The sequence below is a fragment of the Solanum tuberosum genome, unplaced genomic scaffold (genome assembly GCF_000226075.1).
Source record: "Solanum tuberosum cultivar DM 1-3 516 R44 unplaced genomic scaffold, SolTub_3.0 scf00331, whole genome shotgun sequence".
Taxonomy (NCBI): Eukaryota; Viridiplantae; Streptophyta; class Magnoliopsida; order Solanales; family Solanaceae; genus Solanum; species Solanum tuberosum.
In genome coordinates, this window is record NW_006239253.1 from 536280 (window position 1) to 551288 (window position 15009).

The 15009-nt window shown below is 34.5% G+C and overlaps 1 protein-coding gene and 1 pseudogene across 1 annotated transcript; both read left to right on the forward strand.

The window, feature by feature from the left end:
• Positions 1-1930: 1930 nt before the first annotated feature.
• Positions 1931-6754, forward strand: LOC102582020 (2-oxoisovalerate dehydrogenase subunit alpha 1, mitochondrial-like). The gene is made up of 9 exons (XM_006360659.2): positions 1931-2295; positions 3001-3138; positions 4009-4191; positions 4752-4909; positions 5068-5167; positions 5323-5434; positions 5706-5845; positions 6150-6332; positions 6425-6754. The coding sequence occupies exons 1-9, from the start codon at positions 2116-2118 to the stop codon at positions 6590-6592; spliced, it is 1362 nt and encodes a 453-aa protein (XP_006360721.1). The 5' UTR covers positions 1931-2115; the 3' UTR covers positions 6593-6754.
• A 4564-nt stretch (positions 6755-11318) lies between these two features.
• The window catches only part of LOC102590596 (2-oxoisovalerate dehydrogenase subunit alpha 1, mitochondrial-like), a 17214-nt pseudogene continuing 13523 nt past the window's right edge, over positions 11319-15009 (forward strand).

A 15009-nucleotide genomic window follows, 5' to 3' on the forward strand; every position in this document is an offset into this window, starting at 1 on the left:
AAGCCTGCTTTATTAAGAAGAAAACTAGACATCAATTTTTTTCTCATGGAAGGAGTATAGAGTACATCTTTCAAAGCTAACACCCTTCCAGAGGTAAAACACAATTCGACATCTCCCATTCCAAGCAGTTGAGTTTTGTGACAATCACCAAGCATGATGGTTTTGGACTCCTCAAAATGAGTATATTTTTTAAACCAGTCTTTGTCATAATAGACATGACAGTTTGCACCAGAATCAACCACCATCCATTAACACTTTCAGTCATGTTTATGTCGGTAATCACCGCCACAAAAGGTTCTTCGGTAACGTTTTCCTGAGGGTTGGGTCCACGTTTTCGGAATCTGCAAAATCAAGCAATATGCCCTCTCTTGCCACAAACAAAGTACGGTCCCTTATCTTGAACTTGTTGATTTTGTGCTTTGCTATTTTCACCATTATTTTTCTTGGAAGGTCTACTATTATTTTTCTTAAATTTTTTCTTCTTATGCTTCAAAGAAGTATTTTTGTTAGTTTCAAGAGTAGTATTATTTGAAGTAATTAAATTTACCTTCGTTGTGATGTTGCTCTTTTTTTTTTTGTAAAAGTGCATCTTGGCCCTTTGCCTCTTCACCATCGTACTTTTCCACTTTCTCATGATGATAAATAAGTTCATCATCATCCATGGTGGTGTCATCAACTTTATTAGGATTCTTCTCAGTTAACACATAAGAAACATTGAGAAGACTTAAGTAGAAAAATACTTTACCCTTCCATTTTTTGAAATGGTTACCATTGAACCGAAATGGCTTGTTAAGGTCTGTCATCTTGACATCCGCGGTTTTTTCAATTGTAAACATTATAAATTTCCTTAAAATTGTTAGTGAAAAATTACAAGATAACAAAAATACAAGATTACAATTGAAAATAAAAATGAAGAAATAAATCTCTTCAGGCTGAGGCGCCGATAGCTCACTCTCTTTAAGGAAATTCAAGCACACTGCAGCAAATGTTTTCACCGGTCCAGCAGTAGTCCTTCTTGACTTGTCCCCTCCAGGATACAACAGCCTTAACACAAAGTATAACTCAACAACTCTGGACAAGAGTTGAGTCCAAAGCTCCACAAAAAAAACACCTCCCTTCAATTAATAAGAACTCTCTTTTTGAGAAACTTTATGAACTCTATATTTTTCTTGTGTATTGTGTGTTACAAGCCAAATGAAGACCACCACTATTTATACTAGAAGAAGTCTTCCTAGCTAGTAATAAATAGGAAGATAATGGGATAGTAAATAATGAAGATAATGGCCTTAGGAGTTACCTAGGTTACAAAGAATAATTAGAAATTAAGAGTGAAGAAGTAATGGTCATAGTTGACCGCTACACACGTTCTGCCAGAAAGCCACAACGGACAACAAAAATGGCCAACGTTCACATCAAACTTAATCAGCAATGAAGTGTGACAATTAAGCCAAATTCAACGGCTAAAAGAGTAATGGACCATGCTGAGTAATTAAGGTATAATGGTCTAATTTCTGACAGGAATTGGAGACAGCACTTCAACATAATTTTATAATATTAAAATGCTCCTAAAACCAACATTCTTCATTTTGTTGTGTTGTGTGCTTTATGAACGTCGGTCTACAGTAGTAAAAGTACGATTGAGTTCGTTGATCGAACGAAAACCGCTTCTTGCTTGCGGGAGATTAGTTTTAAGTCATTGCCTCGAGAGCTACCTACGAAAGAGTTCTGGCTATACCTTGCGTTCAAGCACACCAATTTCAGTGGAATTTGAATACTAAAGGGAGCGTGGACGGAACGAAAGAGGCTGGCTGATTCGATCAAGTAGAGCTAACTCAATGAAATTTATAGGAATATATTTGATCATTTTCCTGTTCTTTTATTATATAACCAAATCAGAGTAGAAATATTCTATATTTAGCGGCCCCTACAAATCTCACTCATCACCAAAGGCCAAAGCCTCTTCATTATTATTTCCCAAAGAAGGGAACTCCATTATTAATTGGAGTAGTTGCATGTCTAGTATTCTTGTCTTCTTTATAAATAATAAATAAAAAAGCACCATCTTCAAAGCACTTTTTTTTCCATTAGTTTTTTCAAAATTAAGAAATACCACCAATGGCCATTTGGATTTCAAGAATTTTTTTTAACCATTTTGTTCAAAGGGGTTGTCCCTTATCTCTTCTTCACCCTAGAGGTTCAAGGCCATTTTCCTATTTTGAGTCCAAGCAACAAGAGCCACAATGCTATCATGAGGAGGAGGATTGTCATGTTGATATTAAACATGATGAGAACCAAGTAATGTTTTAATTTATCAACTTCTTTTTTAGTTATATAATATACTATCACTACTATGGTGAAAACATGAAATTAGCTACCAAATTTGTTAGTAATTCCTAGCTAATTTGTAGCTAAAAATCTTTTGCTAGTTATCTTATAACCCCTTGCTAATCTGTAGCGAAATGGGATTAGCATGAAATTTTTGCTATTTATTAACTACACAATTTTGTCTGATTATATCTCCATTTTTATTTCATATTGATTATTAGTTAATGTTATTCGATTTTATCATAACATATTGTTTTTTTTGCTATGGTTATCATATTATTTGTTGTTGCATGATGGGAAACAAATAATGTGAAAATTTCTCACTATTTCAGTGACAATTTGTTTCCCATCATGGATTTTTCTAGTGAGCTGATTCGATACTGAGAGATGAGTGGGAAAATCATATTCTACAACATAAATTTTTCTACTGATTTGTGGTGGGAAAAATCTTTGTTTCTAGTAATGTCCCGAGACTTCTAGTTAATGTGGAGAGAACCCAATCATCCTACCACAATCCATGTTGATTGCATTCCTTATTGACGTTGAGGTCACATGAGCTAGCCTGACCATCTCAGTCCAAGTCAAGCACGATCGTCATTTCTTTGTTTTATATTTAATATTTAATGATTTTCATCATTTTAATGAAATTTTTAGATAATACTATCTTTTTAACAGGCAATGGATTTCCCAGGAGGAAAAATTCCATTTGTTTCTCAACTGAAATTCATTCCAGAGTCATCAGAAATAAGGTTAGCTTGTTATAGAGTCCTTGACAGTAATGGCTCTCCAATTCCAGGCAGTGTATTTGAACAGGTAATTAATTTCAATTCAGGAAAAAATTCTCCTACATTGTATTTGTACTAAACCAATAACGGGCCGTTTGGTAGAATGTATTAGAAAATCTAAAACATGCATTAGTCGTAGTACTCTCTTCGTTAAAAAAAGAATGAACTCCTTTCCTTTTTAGTTTGTTTAAAAAAATGATCTCTTTCTTTTTTTGGTAACATTTTAATTTCAGCTTTCCACATGGCATGTTTAAGGCCACAAGATTAAAGGGCAATTTTGTACATTTGACATAACTTTAATTTAGGACCACAAGATTCAAAAGTCTTCTTATTTTCTTAAACTCCGTGCCAAGTCAAACTAGACCATTCTTTGTTAAACGGATGGAGTATTATTTAATTGGGATAAGGCATAAGTATCCCCCTACACTATGACCGAAATTCCAGAAACACACCTTAACTAAACTAAGGCCTTATATTACCCCTTGATCTCATTTTTTTTTGTAATTTTATACACCTTTTGAGTTACGTGGCACACTCCGTGACTCCACTTTGTTGAGGTGCGTGATAGATGTTTGGAGGTCATGTAGGCCAAAAAGGTGTACAAAATTATAAAAAAATGAGATCAGGGGTAATAAGACCTTAGTTTAGTTAAGGTGTGTCTCTGAGATTTCGGTCATAGACTAGGGGTACTTATGCCTTATCCCTATTTAATTCTTTATTTGGTAGGATTTTCAATCTATGTATAACTAATATATAGCAAACCGCAGGGTATTAATCATTTGTATGTCTTACTATATACGTAAGATCTTTAATTCCGACTTCCTACATGGCATGTTTATAACCACAAGATTCAACCGCGCGCATCCCCTGCATGATATGTGGTTTGGTGCTTTGTTAGGTGAGGAGAGATTTGGCAGTGAAGATGTATAGTACAATGGTGACCCTTCAAATAATGGACAACATTTTTGATGAAGCAAAAAAACGAGGGAGGTTGTCCTTTTATCTGACCAGTGTTGGAGAAGAAGTCATTAACATAGCTTCTGCTGCTGCTCTCACCACAGATGATATTGTCTTGCCTCAGGTAAATTTTGACCGTCTTATTTTTCTAACCATCCTCAACTAATGGTTATTATCTCATAAAATCACCTATTTTTGTTGAAGAAAACTAAAATCAAGAAGAAATGTGAGTATATGAGTTAGCTTTTGGGGTTGAGTTAGGTCCAAATGTCATATCTTTATAAGGTATCAGAGTCAAGTCCATTCCAATTTGTTGTTCACCGATGATGGCCCCCTATTTAGAAGTGTTCATGCTCCAATTGATGTCTAGGCGTGCGGGGGAGTGTTAAGATGTATTGGAATTTGGTCTCCTTATATAGACTTGGACAAACAAACGTCCCCTCATGAGTTAGTTGGGCGTGCGGGGGAGTGTTAAGATGTATTGAAATTCGGTCTCCTTATATAGACTTGGACAAACCTCCCCTCATGAGCTAGCTTTTGGGGTTGAGTTAGGTCCAGATATCATATTTTTACATTATTCATAAATTCAACTCCCCTGTTACGTGTTATGTAAAACATTCTGCCTCACACGTACCTTTTAAAGCGTTAGATGAAAATGTAAACACATTTTTATCATGATTGCAGTACAGGGAGCCCGGTGTTCTGTTATGGCGTGGCTTCACCCTGCAAGAATTTACCAGTCAATTGCTTGGAAATAAGGGTGACAATGGAAAAGGCAGGCAAATGCCAATACATTATGGTTCTAACAAGCTCAATTATTTCACCGTCTCTTCACCTATCGCGTAAGACTCTTCTACCCTTTTTCCTAGCACAAGATTGATTCAAATTATATATATGCTTCACTTGAGTCGAGGGGTAAGACTGCATACACATTGTAGGATTACACTGCGTATGTTGTTGTTGTATCGTCTAATTAAACTAATATTGTTCATTTCCCCAGCACACAACTTCCACAGGCCGTAGGCGTGGCTTATGCGCTGAAAATGGATAAAAAGGAGGCTTGTGTTGTCACTTATTTTGGAGATGGTACCACTAGTGAGGTGATTTTGAATGAGTACTACTCCCTCCGCGCTATCCCTTAAGAAACTACTTATTCCTAGAAATTAATACGGACCGGATGGAGTATAATTTATGGCATTTTCTCTTATAAGATAAGGTAGTTTTACTTAATGAGTTTGTGTTGAGTTATTTTCAGGGAGATTTCCACGCTGCTTTGAATTTTGCGGCAGTTCTTGAAGCTCCTATTATATTTCTATGCCGCAACAATGGATGGGCCGTTAGCACCCCTGTTGCAGAGCAATTCCGAAGTATTCCCCTTGACTCAATTCAATCTATTTAAGGTTGAAAGATATTCAACGAAAAATGTTTTCTATGTAATAAGTTATTTTCTCGTGTTTGGTTATTCAAAAGTCATTTTCGAGAAATATTTTCTGAAAATGACTTGGAGCCTGTTTGGATTGGCTTAAAAGTTGGTCAAACCAGCCAATCCAAACGGGCTCTTAACTACATAATATCAAACACGGTTCGTATCTCAGACAACATAAGGTACATTTCTCCTAAATATTTTTCCAATGGTAGGTGATGGGGTCGCGATTAAAGGGCAAGCTTATGGAGTTAGAAGTATTCGAGTGGATGGCAATGATGCCCTTGCAGTTTATAGTGCTACTCGTGCAGCTCGTGAAATGGCAATAAAGGAACAAAGGCCAATAATAGTAGAGGTATGAAATTCAGCTATTCTTATTAGGGAAACATGCCTGATATACATACCCTCGTTACAAAAGTGGCTCACATATACTTTTACTGTTACAAAAGTAGCTCACATATACGTACCCCTACCGTTACAAAAGTGGCTCTGGGCCATTTGTGTAATAGTAGCGGTATATGTGTGTCACTTTTATAAGGAATGTTATATCAACTCTAAATCGCAAAGTTGAGAAATATATCAGGCCCTATTCCCTTCCTATTATTTCCGTATAAGGTTTCATGCTTATAAAACTTCCATTTTGTAACACTTATAATTAGGCCATGGCTTATCGAGTAAGCGACCATTCATCGTCTGATGATTCAACCAAGTACCGATCCAGGGAGGAGATCGAGTACTGGAGAAGACGATGCTCAGTAGCCAGATTCAGAAAATGGAGACAGAAAAATGGTTGGTGGAGTGATGAAGAGGAACTAGAATTCCGGGGAAATACCAAAGAGCAGGTTCAAGATTCAAAAATCCTAAAATGTATTTGATTTGATTTGATTTTTGTTCAATTCTACTATTTGTTGATTTTTTAAAAAAATTAATGTAGGTGTTGCAAGCACTTGAAAGAGCTGAGGAAACAGAGAAACCTCCCTTGACAGATTTGTTTACTGATGTTTATGATCAAATCCCATTACATCTTCAAGAACAAGAGAGGTATATTAGAGACGCGATAAACAAACGACCAAATGATTATCCTACTAATATCCCTCTATAGGCTACATTTTCAAAAAAATTCGATTTGAAATTGGTAGCGTTGTATTCCAGTAATGTCCACTATGTAATATGAATATACGATGCAGTTGTGGGTGTGCATGCTTGTATCTTTAGTCTGAATTTGCACGAATTATCCAAGTTGAATTAAGTTTGAATCTGTTTATCTTCTTTGTAAATGTATGTTGTATGTACGTACCTTAACATAGTTTTTAGTGTAAACGGTCTGAAATACCCCTCAACTTTGTTTTATTGGTTGATCTGCAACCGTGTTGGCCTCTCTAAAACAGTGTGCCACTTTGACATGAGCTTGTTTCATTATGTTTATTTTGTCCAAATATTAATGTTTGAAGGCTTAGGAGTATGGTCCTAATATCATTCACTTTTTGAAATTCATGATGACATAGCCATTAATCTAAATAAGTTTTCTGCCTAAAAGTCTCATGTGCTACATTGCTAGTTGAAGTATCCTACAATATACCATGATACTATAATTTGTTGCATATTCTATTGAATATATAAAAAAGACAAATTTTTAAAAGTTTGCTAAAGTAGAGATAATTTGATCGTATAGTATCAACAGTGGAGATAAATTTGGCTAGATAGATAATATTAAAAGATAAAGAATAATTTTGATCCTTTTTCCTTTTCATCTTAATTTTAAATATATTATGCCTAGTTTGTATTTCAACTTTTGTTAGGTAAATCTATATGATATTATTAATGCGTGTTACACAGTCTAGCTAGAGATATGATTCGATTTTTTCGTTTGAAAAATAAAAAATAAAAGAGAAGGGAAATTGATTTTATCGTAAAATTAAGCTTATAGAACAATATAACTATTATAAAGAGAAGAAGATAAGATATGTAGATGAATGACATATTTTTCTTCTATTCAGGTATATCTTATAATGGTGAATGATATTTATATTTATAGGTTGAGAAATCACTCTAAATGTCACCATGTTGAATATCAAATTAGTAGATACATTGTTATCCCAAAGAGATTTATATCATCTAGAGAATACATATACATGAACGTAAGTATTAGTTAATGAATAAACTAAATAGACAATCCACTTAGTTCAAAGAATTTATAACATTTCTTTTTAATTTCTTCTTATTTTCTATTTTATGCAAGATGAATAGGAAAAATGCTATAATCAAACCATTTCAATATTTTTTAGCATGGATCATCGACCCATCTTTTCAGTATTATTTTATTTTCTATTTTATGCAAGAAGAATAATTTGTTGCATATATATATATATATATATATATATTTTATTTTATTTTTTTGAAAAACAGTTTTTATTCGGTGACAACTTCTCTACTCTCAAAGGTAATAATAACATTTGCATATACTTACGTTTTTTAGATCTTATTTGTTAGACCACACATATATTGTTGTAATATTATTGATGTTGTCGATACCCATTAAAATTTTTTACTATTTTCGTAAAAAATTATGTGATGTAATTTAATTGATCATTAAATTAAGAAATATAATATTTTTTGTAATATTTTGTGGGCTCCATCTATATTTTGTATAGAAATGTCCAATGGGGGGCTAGGGTGGGGCTAGGTAGGACAAGTCTTGACCTACAAAGATTTTGCCCCGCTTTGTTCCGTCCTACTTCATTTAGTATATTTTGAAAATTTGCCCTGTCTCACTCCGTTTTATTATATAGATAGTGGAGAAGAAGGAATAGCGGAAATAAAAATAAAAAAAAGGAAAGAAATTTTTGAAAAGAAAAAAAATATTTTTCAAGGCACAAAATATGAATACTTTTCTCCCGTTCTTGATGGGAGTTTGGGAAGACGAAGGCACATGAAGAAGATGAAGAAAGGGGATGAAGCCCTAGGTTTAGAGATCTCTAGGGAAAAAAATAAGTAAAAGTGAAGTTTTTTTTTGACAAATTTGTCTTTTATTTTTATTTTTTATGTAGGAGGTGTTTGTCATTACGCGCTTATGCTGAATATGAGAATATAATAAAAATATTGAAATGACACAAGAAGGCCTACTACATGTGTTTAAAATGAACAAGGTCTATTTGAGGTGTCTAAGTGAAAATTGATGTCAATTTTAAGAAATTGGTAATGGGCATAGACGTATCAGAATTTTGAGAGAATGAGTGCACTATTACGAAAATATGCATTTAAGATATAAATTTGATCGTTTGACCTCCAAGTTCTTAACACTAGACCGTTAAATTTTAAAAATTATAGGTCCAAAATATATACTAGTAGTAGTTTTAAATTATAATACACACATTTAATTTAATTATATAAAAAAGTTTACAATGCTAAATGGAATTTCTAATGTAACACATTTGAAAATTTTGAAGGATTAAAACAAAATAAAATAAAAAAATAATTGAAACCCCAAAAGTGTTACCGATAACCACTTGGAGAGGTGTTACTCCCAAAACAACATGAATATAAGATTTAAATTTCTAACTTCACCTGGAGAGGTACACTCAATTATCATCATATCATATGATACTTTGAACGTGAATTCACACATTTATATTTAAGTAATTTTCAAAAAATATAATACTATTGTATATGATCTAGAGAGGGGATAAATTCACATGAACTCACGAAACCCCCTCTAGATACACCCCCTTGCTAATGGGTTCCCGCCTATTTAGCCCCAGTGACTTTCAAACTCATAACCAAAGCCTCTTAATTATTATTTCCAAAGAAGGAAACTCCATTATTGGAGTAGTTGCATGTATATTGTATAGTATTGTTCTATATATATAACACCATCTTCAAGCTCTTTTTTATGGTTTCATTAATTTCTCCATATATAATTAAGAAACACCACCAATGGCCATTTGGATTTCAAGATCAAGAAGAATCTTTAACCATTTTATTCAAAGGGATTGTCCCTTATCTCTTCTTCACCCTAGAGGTTCAAGGCCATTTTCCTATTTTGAGTCCAAGCAACTAGAGCCACAATGCTATTATGAGGAGGAGTATTATCATGTTGATATTAAACATGATGAGAACCAAGTAACGTTTTAAATTATCAACTTCTTTTTTAGTTATATATACTAGCTCCAATTATTAGGGATGGCAATGGGACGGTGCGGGGTGGGGGTAGGGGTGGGGCGGGTTGAGCTTAGCCCGCAAATTTTTTAATTCGTCCCGCCCCGCTCCGCATAACAACTTTTTTCATTTTCAATCCGACCCATCTCCCCCCGCATAAACCCACCCCGCATAATTTTTTTAATATTTTCTTTTTCTAGTTAAGTTTGATACTAAAAATAAAATTCATAACAATAAATTCTTTTTTTCATTAAGTTGTATTAATTTAATAGGATAGTGACTTAAAAAATTGTTTTTTAGGGGTCAATTGGAAAACATGTAAGAAATTGTATTATTTTTTATTGAACCATTTTCATATACTATCTTGAATATTTTAGTAGACTTATATAAATTATCTTAATAAATAATGTTCTATCATGCACTCTTATAACGTGTAAAAAGTTAAAATTAAATTTGAACCCACATAAAATCACATATACCCGCAACCCACCCCGCCCCGCATTAATTTTAAAAAAAAAACCACTTCAACCCGCCCCACACAACCTTAAGCCCGCCCTGCCCCACATAGCATTAAATCCACCCCGCCCAACATTCGCCCCGCCCCATTGCCATCCCTACCAATTATATTCCATGTTGATAAATTAGTGTTCTTCAATTTTTATTATTACCTGTTATTTTATTTGTTTTGGTTATAATATTATTCATTGTTACGACATTTCTTTTCTTCATTATTTACATAATAATGATTTCTTTATTTTTGTATTCCCTTTTCATATTTATACTTTGAAATACTTAATCGGAGTAGAGAGTCTATTGGAAACAACATCTCTATCTTCCCAAGATAGGGATAAGATTGCGTACTACACACCATCCTTCCAAACTCTGCTTGTGAGATTATACTGAATATGTTATTGTTGTTGTGATCTCCTATCTAAGCTAAAAATTGTCCTCCGCATCCATTTTTTTATTTTTCGAGTGTATCGGCCGTCATCTAGGTTCAGAAATTTATTTACTAAATTTTGTATTTTACTCCTACTATCAAATAACAAAGGATTTAACTTATAATATATATACACACTGATCGTGTACATTTTGTTTATATTAACAACGTAATTTAACTTAGGTTGGCTGCTTTATTTTCCAGGTAATTAGTTATGACAGTATAATCCACTGTGTAAAAATTATTTTATATCGTCAAAATTAAACACAATAAAAATACCAAAATTGCACCTAATTTATCATCTATTTAACGTACATAAATGTTAATTTCCTTTTAATTTGGTGGTAATATTGTTTACTTTGAGTTGTAAAATTTCATAGGTGTAATTTTAATTCCTAAAATTATTTAAAAATCTCATAGAGAATTTTTAATTTTAATAATCCTGTATATCCGAACATGAACAAAACACTGGTAAAATTTATCTAAAATTTATTATAGCCCTTTTATTATAACTCATAAATGATCTTTTAGTAACAATTTGATTTATAAAAAAATTAACATTACTGCAACCATCTAACAGATTCCCCTTTTCAATCTTTCTTTGGGCATTGTATGTAAAATATGATAATCTAGGAAGGTTTTATGTTTTATAATTTAATGGTTCTCATCATATTTTATGAAATTTTTGGATAATATTATCTTTTTAACAGGCAATGGATTTCCCAGGGGAAAGATTCCATTTGTTTCTCAAATGAAATTCATTTCAGAGTCATCAGAAACAAGGTTAGCTTGTTATAGAGTTCTTGACAATAATGGCTCTCCAATTCCAGGCAGTGTATTTGAACATGAACGTAACTTGAGAGAGTTTGAACATGAAAAGAGAGAACTAAGAAAGAAGAAAATTCATTGTATTGAGACTGAAAGAATAACTAGATACATGATCTGTAGGATATATATATACAGATCCATATTTCTGTAACTAACTTCTGACTAATCAACTTGTCAAGTTGTTGTAACTACCATACAGTGAAAGGACTAAACTACCCTTCCTACTTGTAACTAACTTTAACAGCCCTTTACATCTTCTTGTATCTCAACACTCCCCTTCAAACTAGGTGGTGCAAAAATGTTTAGCACTCCTAGTTTGGATAGAAGATGTTCATGTTGCAACTTAGACAACCCTTTAGTTAGTACATCCGCTGGCTGTTCTCTTGTAGGTAGATAGTTTACTTTGATGAATCCCTGTTGTAGTTTTTCCCTTATGAAATGACAATCAATCTCAATATGTTTTGTTCTTTCGTGAAACACAGGATTTGCAGCTATCTAAATGGCAGCTTTGCTATCACTATACACTTGCACTGGCATTTGAACTTTAACTCCAATTTCTTTCAACATTCCAAGCAACCACACTAACTCTGACACAGTGGAAGCAAGGCTTCTGTATTCAGCTTCAGCTGAACTTCTTGACACTGTCGTTTGCTTCTTTGCCTTCCATGATACTAACGAAGGACCAATCATAACCATGTATCCAGTTACAGATTTTCTGGTCAGTGGACAAGAGGCCCAATCTGCATCACAATAGGCAATAACTAGTTCATCTGAATTACTAGCTAATAATAACCCTTGTCCTGGTTGTCTCTTTAGATATTTAACTACCCTTAAGGCTGCATCAAAATGAGACTTCTTTGGTTGATGTAAATATTGACTGAGTGTCTGAGTACTGAAGGTTATGTCTGGCCTTGTCATATTCAGATATAAAAGCTTACCTATCAGTCTTTGATACATAGTTTGATCTATCAGTGGATCTTCTGAGTCTTCTTGATTCTTGTGAATATGCTCATCATATAGCTTTGATGTTAGTTTGACATTGATGTCAATAGGGGTCCCTGCAGGTTTGGCTGCTGCCACGCCAACCTCAGATATTAGCTCAAGAGCATACTTCCTTTGGTGCATTAAGATACCAGCTGCTGATCTAGTTAATTCAATACCTAAGAAGTATTTTAACTCCCCTAGATCCTTCATTTTAAAAGCATGTTGCAGTGCTTTCTTTGTTTCCTCTATCAGTTTCAGACTACTTCCAGTTATTAGCATATCATCAACATAGACAAGTACTATAGTAACCCCTTCTTCTGATTCATTTAAGAACAAGGAGTAATCATGTTGACTTTGTTTGAACTTGAGTTTAACCAAGGCTTCAGTTAACTTGTGATTCCATTGTCTTGGGGCCTGTTTAAGACCATACAGGGATTTAGTCAGTCTGCATACCTTCTCCCCTTGACTGACAAAACCCTGAGGCAGCTGCATATAGATTTCATCATCAAGATCACCCTGCAAGAAAGCATTAAACACATCCATCTGATGAATGTGCCAGTGTCTAGAGGCTGCAAGAGATACCACAGCTCGGACAGTCACCATTTTAACCACAGGGGAGAATGTTTCTGTGTAGTCAATTCCTTCTTGCTGACTGTATCCCTTTGCGACTAATCTTGCCTTGAACCTCTCTACTTCTCCTGTGGATTTGTACTTTACTTTGAAAATCCATCTGCACCCTATAGGCCTTTTGCCTTTTGGTAGATCAGTGATTTCCCAAGTCTTGTTACTTTCCAAAGCCAGGACTTCAGATTTCATAGCATCCACCCATCTAGGATCCTTAACAGCTTCAGAATAAGACTCAGGTTCTTTAATAACAGATGTAGCAGCAATATAGCATTGGTAGATAGGGGAAAGATGAGCATAGTGTATGTGATTACACATAGGATACTTAACATCCTTGTTAACAAACAAAGATACAAAATCTTTCAGCCAGCCTGGATTCTGTTTGGTTCTAGTGGATCTTCTAGGTTCAGAAGGAGTGATAGCTGAGTGCATGACATCAGTAACAATCTCAGAGGACCTGCATGAAGATAACACTTCAGGTCGAGGAACCTGAGCAGACTGTATTGCATTACTTCCTTCTGAGACACTCTCAGCAGCAGTAGTACTAGGAATAAGATTTTGACTGTGATCAACAGTGGACACCAAAAAATCATCTCTAGATAAAGTATCTGCAAACACCCTTTCAGACACCTGCCCCTTTTTCAATGTCAGCAAGGAAATGAGTCTTCTCGAAATACCACATCTCTACTTATAAAAAAGGATTTATTTCGTAGATCAAGCAAAAGATATCCCTTTTGACCTGCTGAATATCCCATGTGAATAGCTGCCCTGGCCCTTGGCAACAATTTATCATGCTCAGTCAAACATTTAGCAAAACATAGGCACCCTATAGTTCTGAGATGAGTTAGTGTTGGTTTAGAACCATACAACCTTTCATAGGGTGTAGCATAATTCAGGACACTACTAGGTATCCTATTAATAAGATAAGCTGCAACTAGCACACACTGTCCCCAATATCGCAAAGGTATTTTGGCCTGAAATCTTAGAGATCTAGTAACTTCAAGTAGGTGCCTGTGTTTCCTCTCAGCCACTCCATTTTACTGAGGGGTATATGGACAGGACCTCTGATGAATAATCCCTAACTCCTTGAACATAGTATCACACACTATGTTGACAAATTCAGTACCATTGTCTGACCTTAATGACTTGACTGTTGTTCCAAATTGAGTTTTAACAAACTGTATAAACAATTTAAGAGAAACACACACAGATGATTTATGTTTCAACAAAAATAACCAAGTCATCCTGGAGAAATCATCCACAACTATAAGAAAATACTTGTTTCCATCAATAGTAGGTGTATTATAAGGCCCCCAAAGATCCACATGTATCAAGTCAAAACAAGCTACACTTTTGATAAAACTAGAAGGAAACTTTAATCTTGTTTGTTTAGCATAGGGACATACTGAACACTGGGAAATTCTATATATACTCTGCTTATTCATAACAAACATTCGACTAAGAACTCCTGAGGACACATGTCCTAATCTTTTATGCCATAGATCCATATCTGACGCCTTGACATTATTGACAACAAATGCAGCCTCATTTTCTTTCTTGACACCAACACCAGTAGTGAGATGTTGTAACAGCAAGTACAGACCTCCCTCTTCTTTACCAACTTCCTTCACCTTCCCACTGTAAAGCTCCTGGAAAACACAGAAGTGAGGGAAGAAAGTAACTGAACATCCTAACTCCTTTGTGACTTGACTCACTGACAGCAAGTTATATTTGAACTCAGGAATATGTAAGACATTTGTAACCACACTTCTAGTTGACAATGCACTAGAACCAACATGTGACACTTGAGTAGTATCACCATTTGGAAGATAAACATGTTTAGGTGTTTTAGGTTTAGAAACTGAGTTACTGACCAACATATCCAAACTAGAAACCATATGGTTGGTTGCACCAGTATCAATAATCCAGACTTGACTGTTTTCAGAAACAAAGAATGCCTTACCTGTAGTGTTTGCAGTATTGCACAC